The sequence below is a fragment of the Propithecus coquereli genome, unplaced genomic scaffold (assembly GCF_000956105.1).
Source record: "Propithecus coquereli isolate 6110/MARCELLA unplaced genomic scaffold, Pcoq_1.0 Scaffold65, whole genome shotgun sequence".
NCBI lineage: Eukaryota > Metazoa > Chordata > Mammalia > Primates > Indriidae > Propithecus > Propithecus coquereli.
In genome coordinates this window covers 8,420,901-8,433,817 of record NW_012152507.1, presented here as the reverse complement: position 1 = coordinate 8,433,817, position 12,917 = coordinate 8,420,901, and the positions used below count along the sequence as shown (strand labels likewise).

At 40.6% G+C, this 12,917-nt stretch overlaps 2 protein-coding genes across 2 annotated transcripts in view; both read left to right on the top strand.

Moving 5' to 3' along the window:
• The window catches only part of CCDC82 (coiled-coil domain containing 82), a 32,669-nt gene extending 29,289 nt beyond the window's left edge, over positions 1 to 3,380 (top strand). The window contains exon 4 of the mRNA XM_012660023.1: positions 2,428 to 3,380. Coding sequence (XP_012515477.1) covers positions 2,428 to 2,493 — 66 coding nt within the window. The 3' untranslated portion in view covers positions 2,494 to 3,380. The remainder of the gene's footprint in view (positions 1 to 2,427) is intronic.
• Positions 3,381 to 7,009: 3,629 nt separating this feature from the next.
• MAML2 (mastermind-like 2 (Drosophila)) overlaps positions 7,010 to 12,917 on the top strand; it is a 336,487-nt gene continuing 330,579 nt past the window's right edge. Inside the window, exon 1 of the mRNA XM_012660022.1 lies at positions 7,010 to 8,800. Within this exon, the coding sequence (XP_012515476.1) occupies positions 8,288 to 8,800 (513 nt within the window). The 5' untranslated portion in view covers positions 7,010 to 8,287. The remainder of the gene's footprint in view (positions 8,801 to 12,917) is intronic.

Below are 12,917 nucleotides of genomic sequence, written 5' to 3'. Positions count from 1 at the left end.
TTCTTATTTCTTCTCTTCCTTTTCCTTCCTTTTTAACTTTTTTCTTTCCCTTTTTTTTCTACCCCTTAAACTGATGTTTCTCAAAATATGGCCCTAAACTACCTGTGTCAGAATCACCTAGAAGTTTGTGGAAAATGTATAATCCCTGGCCTCACCCCCAACCTATTGAATAACAATCCTTGGAGGTATTAAATAACAGAATATTGTAAAAATTGGGTGATTCCTAAGTAAATTAAAGATTGAAGACCACTGATTAAAAGTATCTGTTAACATTAGAGTCTGTCCTCAGTTCTCACAGTTTCCTTGGCAAATCAATTCCTTTCTGCAGGTCTAGTTGCTACTTCTGAGTAGAAGACTCCAAACTCCTTTTATGTTCTGACCTTTTCCCCACACTCCATTCCTGCAGTTCCAGCTGTTTCCATCAGTAGGTCAATCTGTCATTACAAGAGAGAAATCTTCATTATTCAAATAAGAGCCAGACTCCCCAAATTTTTAGTAAAGAAGAACTGTGGGACCAGCATCTTTAGGTGGAGAGCATGGCAGAGTAATACTGACTTCTAAGTTTCACTTTCCCTTTCGAGGTTTTTCTTTTTTCTTACCACAGCTGCATCCCTGTCCTACCCTTTAAATCTCAGAAACAGCATACTATAATGGTTAAAAGTATGGATTTAACTATTTTTTTCTGCCACTTACTAGCAGGAGAATTTGGGGGCAAGTTACTTTATTTCTCTAAGCCTAAGTTTTCTAATTTGTAAAGTAGGAACTAAAACAGTAATGATAATTAGAGTTTTGATTGCGGAGATTAAATGTGTAACACATTTTAAGCATTTAGTGTAAGACCTAACAATTAGTAAGTGATCAATTAAGGTTAGCTGTAATTTGCAATGAAAGTGAGGAGAGGTTTTCCTTCTATCTTAGTACAGCTAAGATAGATTTTAATTTTCCAAAAAGAAATTTAATAAATAATAGAGAAATTTAATAAATAAAAGAGAAAAAAGGATATAAAGAAAAATAACATAAAAAGCATAAAAACAGCCACTTTTTTAAAGTATAAGTTTCTAATCCTAGAATACTTTATTTATATCTAATCAAATCTGAGTACTAGACCAAGAAAATCCCTAATTAGTCCATAGATTATTTCCCCTTCTGTTATGTTCCTCATTCTTTCCTGAGAAGGTGATCCAGTCAGATATCTTGGGGGTGTAAAAGGGTTTCGGGGCCTTGTCTAGAAGGAAAATGCATTCCTCACATTCCCTTCTGTTGTCCCTATCACCATAAAAGTCAGGATCATTAGGATCCTTTCTCATCTCATTAAGGATAGAGAGTTCATAAACAGAGTCAAGAAACCATTAGATCATTTAATCTCCTCAACTGAAGTAAGCACTTTGAACTTACATATCTCTTTCCCTCCCTGAACCGCCTGTGAAGCAGCCCTGCCATTCATTATGCTCCTACTCTGTCAACTCTGAAACCTCTAAATCATCTTGACTCCTCTCTTAACTTGTTCTACCCTGTTCTTTACTCTCTATCTTCATTGCTATCACTCAAATTTGGGCCCTCGTGTCTTAATTTGTTACTATAGACTCATCACTAGTTGCCAAACCATTCTAGAATGGCTATTTTACCAATTTTCTTAAAATACATCTCAGAATAGGTCAGTCCCCTGCTCTAAAACCTTTAGCAGCTTTCCATTGCCTGTCAAATTATTGTAAAACTCCTTAACCTAGCCTTTAATACTTTTTATTCTCTGACTTCAATCTCTTTGGTTCAGTCTTACCTCTCTCTGTTCCCCTACAAAACCTCAGATTGTAGTCAGATCCCATGCTTTCTTGTCATGTCATTGTTGGATGGACGATTGTCTCTTACAGAAAACTCTCACCACCAACTCTTTGCCTACCAAATCTTTTTTCCCAGGACAGCCTAAATGCCACTCTTTTCTGGTCACCTCAATTAACCATGACCCCTCTTACAAGCCCTCTGAATAGTGTCTATACCTCTTTATGGCATGTATTACTGATTGCCATTGGTATGTCACTACTGAATTCTGTTCTCTTTAGGGTCAGGGAAAGTATCTTTTTAAAATTTTGTACCTAGACAGTGATTAGCAGAGTATTTTACATATATGTTAAACAAATTTTTATTGAATTAAGTTATTGAAGTTATTATATTTCTACTTTAAGTATAATAGAAAAAATATAACTTACAAGACAGTTATGAAATTAGTAATAATATTCAATTTGATCTCTTACCAATGCTTTCTGTGAGTTAGAAATGCTTATTTGAAATTGAGTTCCTACTTATAATAAAAAGATTTTTGTTCTGATTACATGAAATAAACTTGTTCCTGTTTGTGTCTATAGTTTGAAAAGGCCTAGCTTATCTTCATTGCTTTGAGTAAAATAACTAGCTTTTTTATTATACATGCAGAAATACGGTCAACTTGAAGAATATCTCAATTTTGCGGATTACTTTCAAGATGAGAAGTTTGACTGAATTGTAACACATTTCCTTCAGAGAAGATTTTATAAATTCTTGTAAATGTGAAGATCCTGAATCTTGTTTCTCTATATCATGTGACAAATTTATAAATTTTATGTACATCTTTATGGCAGAATATCTTGTATAAAACATATGTTCATCTTAATTCCCATGACATGGCACTCTACAGTCTAATAAAGCTTTTATCTGATGTACATAGAAAACATAGGCTTAATAATTTTTAAGTCTGTAAATGTATTTTAAAGTTACATAACAATGCCTTTATAACACATGACTGCCAGGTGAATGAGCTGTTCGTGTCCTGTCAGTTTAATAGAAATATGTCGTATTTTAAAAATGTATTTAGATTAACATTTATGTATATTTGTTGCTACATCCCTTTCCAGGTCTGTTTATTATTTTTTTGCAGTATTACATGATCTTTACTAAGCTATTTTTGAATACTGTCGTCTAAATCAGTGGGCCATGGAAGAAGACTCAACGTATCATTCAGTCCAATCCCCTTGCCTCACAATCAGAGCGTAGCTTATTTATTCCAAGTACAGAGTGTATTTTTCCTTTTGTAAAGTTTCCCTTTCAAATAGATTTCAGTCCTCTAGAGTCTTTCAGCTCTCACATTCAAGAATAATTTCATGATATTTATTTTTATGCCTTATATTCTTTCTTCTTCTATTCAATTGTGTCTAGATATTAATGATTAAGATGTATTTTATTTATTTTTATCCATAACTTTTCCCATATAAGTATGTATGTTAGGGTCAGAATATCTCAAAAGGATAAATTCAGCCAAAAACACTTTAAAAGCATATTTTGGTACCTGCGTTGCTTTGCACACCTCAATTCTCCCATGAAATAATAAAGTAAAACAATTGCAGAGTGAACAAATGGCCCCTGTCTATTTTATATTTTTATACCTTAAAAGTGGTATTTTAGTAGGATCCATTCTACTGTGGAATTTTAGATACTTTTTTCTTACTAGAATTGTTGGTTGAATTTGACTTCATCTATTACGTGATTCATGGCACAGACCTCAGTGCGTGTGTATACATAAAAAGCTACATTAAGTTTTTACATGGAGATTAGTTTTCTGCAATTCATTTCCTGAAATTATCCATATTATTATTGTAAACAAACTGGATAGTAAAAACTCAAAAAGTGGTAAGAATGCTGATGCTGATGTTTAATAAGGAGGGTATACCGTTTTCTAAAGTGTAAAATAGAAAATTTCAGCCACATAGCCATATTCTAATTTGTATTTCTGCAGCATGTGGCAAAATAATCCTTAACTAAATTCCAGGGAATGAAAATAGAGCCATAGTTGAAAGGTGAGGATAGAAGGGACAGTGTCCAAAAACAAGCAGAGTTAGAGGAGAAGTAACAGTCAAAGTGGAAGGGTAAAGGATCATGAATGATTTATAATAAGCAAGGCCATAGGAAATGCAAGATAATGATTTCTAAGGTATCTTTGATGACCCTGGATGTATCACTTCTCATACAGGACACTACAGACAAGCCTGAGATGGGTGAACAGTGAAATAGTTCCAACCAGAAAGTTTTAAAAATTGATTTATCTATTATTTTTAATAGCATGCAGTTAACTTGTAAAATTAAGACACTAATAATTCCAGGGACTTATGATGGTAGCTGATCCAGTTCCTAGGTCAGCCATCTTGTTGGTTTGAAGCATTTTTCCTGTTACAACAGCTGACTATTGATCATGAATTGATGGTTATAGGTAATTTTTCTGATGTCTGAGATTGCAGCCAAGCATGCTACTTCACTGAGTATTTAGATAATACAAGAGGCTTTTTAAGGTACATGGAAACACCAAAAGAATGGCAAAGAGGCTGTTAGGAAATGAGAATTAGCATAGATTAGGGGACCAAAATCAAATATTAATAGTTTATAAGAAAATAATGTTGCAAAAATAGAATTAATCTTTACAATTATTATGTATTAGCTTATCGATATCATTGATTCAATTATAACAAAAATAGTTTTTAAGCTTATAAATCTCTCATGTCATCTCATATGACTGAAATTTTTATATCTGGGTATTTATTACTTTAGTACTTTAGTGTTAGGTAGCTGTGGATAGAAGAGATGAGAACAGAAATGGACAAGTAAAAGGGAAGTAATGTTTGAAAGAATTCATAGGGCTGTACAAAAGTTTTAGGGTTATGAGAGAGGGAACAGAACCATAAAACAAGGAAAACAAGGGCACAAAAGAAATGCTTATTTTAAAGGCAGTTGGTTGCAATTGACCGTATTTCCTGACTTGTCTGCTCTCATATTCAGATGAGTAGTTCTATCTAGTCCTCATTCCTTGGAGGTGTTACAGGACTTGCTTAAACACCTGCATATTGACTGAGGGATAGTTGCAGCCCTTGAGCTACTTTGGGGATAGTCTAGCTTCCCTATAAGTCCTTTCACATTTGATATTGAGGCAGCAAGATCAGTGGTTAAGAGAGGTTTGAAGTCATTCTTGAGTTTGAATATTGGTCTGTTACTTTCTGGTTATTTAAACCGGAACACATAGTTTAATTTTGATGAGACTCAGTTTCCTCATTTACAAATGGGGTTAATAATACCTCTCTCAGGATTGTTCATAGATTTAAGGAGATCATATATGTGAAATGCTGCGCCTAAAACAGTGATTTTTTTAAATAGTAGCTAATGTGAATGGAAATGAGGGTTTTGATGATAATGTCAACTTGAAATAAAATGATTTTATATGGGTAAATGTGTACAAAAGACACTCCAAAGAAGTGTCCTACACCATTGGAATATAGTATGAAAATTTATTAAATTCCTGCTTAACAAGTTTTTAAATATGTCCATGTCTAGCAGAGAAATCAAAGTTTATTATATCATTTAGGAATAGCTGATTTGACTAATGATTCCATGTTATTAATCAAAATCTATGTACTGCAGTGCTATGGAGTGAACATTAAATTTTAAATTTAAATATTACACTTTTTTCTCTTTTATCAGGTATGACTGCCAAATGTAAAACACCCATAGTAGCAGAAAAAGAAATTGTCTAATAAACACAATTTTTAAAAATCAAATATAAAGTTATTTAAACTCTTTCACTTTTTAATGATACTTCATGACAGAGTTCACCATTAAAATTTTATTTATATAACAAAAATATATTTCTGCTTTTCTTCTCATGAGTAATGAGGAACTAACTTAGCCTTGGAAGGGACAGACAGAAGTATGTTCCAATGAAAAGTTTAAAAATTATATTCCATCAGAGTGTACTTGTCTCCATTTCTAAGCTAACATTCCAGGATTTGTGAAAAATAAAATGGACTAAAGTAAGCCAACCTATAGGGATCTGAGTTGTAGATGAATCCAGTCTTGAAATGTTTGCATTGATTTTGCCCATACATTTCTTTCCTTAGCTCAGTTTGAAGCAAGGGCCATGTTACCGAAATGCCCAAGTTCATTTAAATTAATGAAGGTCCAACGCTTGAGACCTCAAATCCAAATGACTTCCAAGTTAGGTCACCCTGAATATTTTTGGTCCTGACTGTTCCAATATTGTGCTCACCTTAGTTAATTTTTCATAATTGATAATGACAAGCAGAATTCACTATAAGGTTTGATATTTTCAAAGTAAGATCATCTGAAGATGAGGGGACAATGGTCTGCGTAAGAGATCTGTTTGGTTTGTGTTATTAAACTTGTTGAAATTCAGCTGCTGCATACTGCTTTTCCTCATTGTGTATGCTCACCAGATAGCTTTGGAGACCTCAGATCTTGTATTTGGTTTGTCATAGGCAATCCTGCATTTAAAAAAAAAAAACCTCTTTTCCTACAACTGGTATTGGTAATTTTATCATAAAATATTTTATTTATCCCTACTGATTTGCTTGTGATCACCCAGATTCACTTACTCGGAGACACACAAAGAGCAAGCAGGTGGGTAGACACCACACCTGCCTGCCCTTTAGGAACTAACAGTGTGATTTCCCCTCCTCTCCACACTCTCCTCCGCCCCCAACACACATTCACCATCTTCTTTATTAATGAACATTTCCTCGGTGCTCACCCGGCGCTCGCTAGGGTGCTCAGTGGTGTCATTTGCAACATATTGAAAAATGAAAATGATATCCTCAGAGGGGGGCGTAATGTAGGTCTGAAGGGGAAAACATATTCCCGGCCCCCGGAATTTCTTAAACATTTAGAGCTGGTGAAGTGGTTGTGTAGAGAGGTTGGGGAATTTCCCCAGCCTTCCCCCTCAACCAGGTCTGAGACGGAGCTAGCCGAGCGACGGCTGTTGAGACTCGAAGGCTTCGGGATTTACCTCTTCAGCCACTGGGAGGCCCTCTGCGTTCCCCTTTCCCCGGTGCCTGGCTGCGATTACTCACTCGCGCAGTGGCACCAGCCTTCCACCAGGGAGCCTCGAACGCGCGCTCCCGCCCTCCCCCCGCCCCCCGCCCCCCGCCTGCAGCTCGCTGGCTCTCTCTTTCTCCCTCTCTGTCTCACTCTCTCTCTTTCTCTCCCTCTCCTATCGGAGCACAATGAAAGCCTGTGTATCGCCGTGACTCCGGGCGGGAGCCAGTGTCAGCAAAGCGGCTAACAACAGACGAGAAAGAGAAAGGAAAATACAAGCTACTTTTTTTTTTTCCATCTATAAAGCGGAGCAAATACAAGAGATAGAACCACATTGCTTATTGAGAGTCCAGACCCTCAGATCCACTGGCCGGGGATGGAATGTACAAAAGTGGACAGAAAAGTGGCTGGACATGACTCGGTGCAATTTGCTGGAAGTTTGTAAGTTTGACCATCGTTTGTAAATTACTCTAGGAAGAGTTTGTCTCTCTTGATACTGTATTAGAATAGAGCCGGGGGAGAGGAATAGGAACGTAAGCGGGAAAGAAAAAATGTGTTGAAGGATCTCTCTCAGTGGCTAGCGACTTGAGATTGCTTTCATTTAAGGCTGGGAAACCTTAGACGGGGAGAGGATTTTACCGGTGATTGGATTCGTTGAAGAAAAAAAGCATGGTCCGAAAGTCCAATTACTGACATTGTTAACAATTGAAAAGCTGTCTCCCTCTTTGGGGAGAAGACAACATCCTACAGTACCCCAAAGAGGAGAAAACACCGGAGCAAAGGGAAAGGGAGGACTAATTAAAAGCCAAAAGACAGTCTCCCTTGATTTTTGCACATTTTGAACATTGACTTCAAAAACCTAAAACAGCACTGTTTGTGGTGGTGTTTTTTTTTAACCTGAGGAAAAGTAAAGGCTGCCGGTTACACAGACCACGGTAGAATTGTGTTTCTCTGCAGAAACATCCCCATAAAGAATTTTCTGAAACAACTAGGTGAAGGAGAGTCCAGCTCTCTGTTAATACCTCTCTCAGTTCTTTTTGCTGTGTGTTTCTGTCTCTTGCTGGACAACCCCTGAATTCTTGATCTAACCCCCAGATCGTGTGTTTACAAAGTACCCAGTGGCTCTTGTCAGCTTGGTGAGGGAAAAAAATCCACCAACTCTGCCCAACTTCTCCAGAGCTGTCAAATGCAATTAGAGTAAGTTGATTAGGGTTCATTTCCAACTTATCCTCTCCAATTGGTTTCTATTCTTTCTCCCCACCCTCTTTTTACTAACTCCCCTCCCCCACACCTTCTCCACTGCTCCCCCAACCTCTGAAGCCCTCTATTCATGTGGCCCTGAACACTGAGCTCACATTGTCAAAAACAGATTTGCCTGCAATAGCCAGCAGTAGCCTCTTTCCACCTCACCATCCCAGAGGCAGCAATCATTGTGTCCACTAAAATGGGGGACACAGCGCCCCCGCAGGCCCCCGCAGGAGGGCTAGGGGGGGCCTCTGGGGCGGGGCTCCTTGGAGGGGGCTCAGTCACCCCGAGAGTGCACAGTGCTATCGTGGAGCGCCTCCGGGCTCGGATCGCCGTCTGCCGCCAACACCACCTGAACTGTGAAGGACGCTATGAACGTGGTAGGGCCGAGAGCTCAGACCGGGAAAGAGAGAGCACCTTGCAGCTCCTGAGCCTTGTCCAGCATGGCCAGGGGGCAAGGAAGGCTGGCAAACACACCAAGGCCACTGCCACTGCTGCCGCCACTGCAGCCCCTGCACCGCCCCCTGCTGCCCCTTCTGGGGCCTCCCAAGCAGCAGCAGCAGCAGCCCCGCCGCCTCCACCAGACTATCACCATCACCACCAGCAGCACCTGCTGAACAGTAGCAGTACTGGTGGCGGTGGTGGGATAAACGGAGAGCAGCAGCCACCAGCTTCAACCCCAGGGGACCAGAGGAACTCAGCCCTGATTGCGGTAAGCACCTGGCTTTCTCATGGTTCTGCCTGTGGTCCTGGGGCCTTTTGTGAGGGTCGAGGTTGCCTTGGCCTATTGGAGAATGGACGGCAGGGAATAAGTCCAAGACGTCACCTGACTACCTCGAAGGCCATTGGGTGTGTTGTTAGGGTGGTTTTGGACTCTTACTCATCTGGTTCCATTGGTGCCTGTTCATGGCTTTCCTCTACTTATAGGATATTCCTTAACTGGCAAGAAGCCTGAGTTTTCCAGAGGCTCTCTGGGGTGCACAGTGTATAAAAGAAGGGGCTACAAGCTGGCAAGATCTGAGCCACAGAGGAAGGCCCCATCCTGTGGGTCCTCCTTCTTTGGCTAAACAGCTCTGATTAGACCCCATAAGCCATTTTTCAGCCTAGCTGACCTTTATCAAAGCCTTTTCCTTCTTGCCCCATTTCCCCTCCCCCTCTTTGAAGTGGCCCCTTTTCCTTGGCTTACAAGAACAGAAATGGTGATCTGTAACACAGAGAAAGTTCCCTGAGTATCCCCTCAGTCAAAAACAAAATTTTTGGAAAAAATGAGCAAGAGACTAGTGAGGGAATGTTTCTAGAAGGCCTACTCCCTGATTTCCTATAGATTGCCTCAGCCCTCAGCCCCACGTAGCTTCCTTTCAGAAGCACTCCAGTCAAGTAGTGCTCACTTAGAGCATTCATTAAAGTGGGCAGGCACAAAGCAGCTATTTACACAGATAACGTCCTAGGAAGTACCTTGTCTTCAGCCACTCCTGGTGACAGGATATCAAACCTGAAAGTTCTGATTAAGTTTCTGGCTGGACATTCTTCCTCAGAGGCACAGACACACCCCATCCCAGAGGAGTGTCCCCTGAATCATTGATTCTTGGTGGCGGTCCTGGTCAGGTGACTGCCTGCCCATGCAGGATTCCCTTGAGGCTGCTGGGCCAGTGGCCTCTGGGGTAGAAGGTGGAACCCTGCCCTCAGCCCGGCAGGCTTCCCTTTCTGAGTTGCGGCTCCTGAATTCTATGTCTGCTTACAGCACATCTCCAGTTTACCCAAGCCAGCCCTAATGAAAGTCAGCAACAGGAAATGGCCACACAAAGCCCCAAAGTACTCGAAAAGCCCAAAGGAGAGAAGATAGTTCTGGATCTAACTCCTCTTCCAAAGGAGCCTGAAAATGAGCTCTTGGAAAAGGGCATCCTCCTACCAGGCCCATAGGATGCTGCTTTCTGGCTCCCTCTTATACCTGGCCTGGGTCCGTGGTGAGGAAGTTTCCAGGAAGCTCTGAGAGCTAGGATAGTGTTCTCCCCTGCCATACAGAAATTTTTTGGGAGACCCAAAATTGCCACTCCTTGAAGGCCAGCTCCAGATGAAAAATAACTACCAACAATTAAATTGCCCAGTGTTTACTGTTTGGTCGTTGAATGCCTATTAGCCTATGGGGTTATATTGGAGCTTTAAGGCCTAATTTCCTTTCTCTACCACCTACTCTATCCCCGCTTCTCCCTGGAATTCCCTAGGAGAGCAGAGGGAGTTTTGTGAAAAAGAGACGCTGGGATAAAGGAGGGGGGTAAAGAATCGCTCAAATGGAGAGAAGAATGAGGTTTGTATGTATGTGTGTGTCACCGGCATCTGCAGCCAAAAGGATCTAAATGCCTTGATTGTCCCTAGTAAATTTATAATCTGTCTGCAAGTCTCCCAATAATATGGCTTTGTGTGGCTCACAGTCTCCTGGTAAGTGTTTCTGGGGATGACACTGAGAGCGAGGCACCCAGCCCAACCCTGAGCAGAGAAGGCTGATCTCTGCCCTGGGTGCCAGGACTGGAGGGGCCATTAAGAGCCGCAGTGTGGGCTTTTCCTGTGGCCTTCGCAGCCCAACCTCTGCAAGGAAGGTGGCATGTCTGCTTATGGTCTTGTTCTTTGGGTTTTTGCTTTTGTCCAACTTGGAAGTAAGATGAGGCTGCCTCTTTTTCTTGGGTGTTTCAGGGTAGGTAATGAAACCAACTTCAATAGTTATTGTAACTTTACAATGGTAATATCCATGCTGGGAGGGAAGTGGTAGAAGAGTGTCTGGCCCTTCCTGGCGGAGGGTTTACTGATGCAGAAGCCAAAAGTGGCTGCTGCACCACTCCTGTTCAGAGAGGGAATCGGTTTTCTCTCTTCTAACCACCAGGGATCTCCAAAAACATTCCCTTAGAGGAGCTCCCACTCCAGGTACAGTGATGATGCCGGGAGACACAGTGTAAGGAGGAAAAGGGATAATTTATTTCTAATGGCTGCTTTTCATTGAAAATGTATGATGTGGCAAGGGTTGATCCACCACCCTATGTTTGGTTGTTGGAAATTCCCTCGCCATTTTAACTTCTAAATGTGGTGCTTTGTTACTCAGCGTAGTACTCAGAGATGGTGATGCAACTGCTGTACTAACCTGATAACATTGTCTCCAAAGGGAGGCCTGGGCATTTGGGAGTGACTCACCAAGCCCATTACATTGGCCCACCTCACTTTACTTGGGCTCCTCTTATTTTCAGAGAATATTAATTGAAAAGGGCCTTTGCTCAGAGTGAATGTCAGAATTTTTTCTTCATTTTATTACTACTGTGTCCATAACTAGATTTATGTGGTCTGGGTGTGTTGAATGTATAACTTCAATAGTTAATTTGTATGCCATAAGTGGCCATAAATGTCCTTTGGAGAAAGGGAGAGAATACTGATTATCTAAAATCAAATATATGTCGTGTCGTCAGATGAAAGCTGTATGTCCTGCATACCTTCTAGTACAATGCCTTGAATATGGTGGGTAATATTTGCTGGATGAGGATGAGAGGACAACTTCTGTTCCGTGGGATAGTGTTGACTTTGGGGGGTGTTATAATGGAAGGAGTATATAATGTCTGAATCCTTTCAATAGCCTAAGTTTCAAGAACAATGCAAGAATAACCTCCAAGCCAGTCCTAATTCTGTCCACACTGAGAGCCTAATTCTGCAGCCCTTACTCAGCCAGTTTCTTCATTTAGCTCAAGTACAAGTTCAGGGAAGCCCTGCTGCTACAGAGACTGCAGAAACAGGGCCTTTCACAGGGCCCAGATTGTAGGGCTTTGGAGCAGATCTGCGTTTCTCACCACTTGGAGCAGGCTTTAGGCACTAAATCATTTTCTGGTGAAGTATGTTTGAATCTTTGAATGAACTGTGAAACTGAATAATTGCTGGTCCGTGGAACAGTAAGGTTTAGAGCTTCTGTGGTACATTATTAATCTTTCCCTTTTGCCTGAGACAAGCTCTTTTTCTGTTTCATAGATTGTGTTGCTAGGATGAGCAGATAAGTGGTTCCAAGTCATCTTTGGCTTCAGAGATTATCTTTTCTTAATGTGGTGTGGAGCAAAGAAAGCAGATCAGATAAGGAGCCTGCATCCTTGGTTTTGTGCCTGCTTGATCGCTAACCAGCCGGGTGACCTAGGACAAGTTACTTAGTAGTCATCTGTGAAACAGGGAGAGCAGTCGTGCTGCCCCGGCTTGTCGAGAGAAGCAAATGAACTTGTGTTTCTGAACAGGGTTTGGAAAAAAAATTAAGCACTGCAGAAATGCAAGGCATCATTACTAGTATTACTAATAATAAACTACTAAGCACTGAATGATAATACCAGTTTTTCCAGGGATTAAATGTATACTCAGCTGTCAGTTATCTGGTTTAAATGATGAAATAGCTTTTATTGTAAATAGAGGGATTGGTATTTCAAATTTAGTGCTGTCAAGATAAGACTGAGATATCGGTGTACTTAAGTGTTCCTGAAGGGCCCAGGAAATCCTAGTTAAAATGTGCAATGCTGTGAATGTCTTTGGAGTCTTTGAATGCATGCAGTTTACAGGCCTCTGCATGGACCTGAGAAGCTTTGGAAAGGTGTGTCCCCCAGAGCGTCTAAGAAATATTAGAAAAGTCATTTACACAAATGGCATGGGAAAGTTAAATATTTTGTCAACAATAGTCGAAAATGTTAATTGTTAGCTTAAGAAAGTCAAACAAGTTAAATCATTGCCAGAGTTCCCTGGTTATTTTTAACTGATAATAATCAAGTTTCCAATTGACAATTCAGAATTCGAGAGCTGTAAGTGGGAGGCCAGGTCTGGGT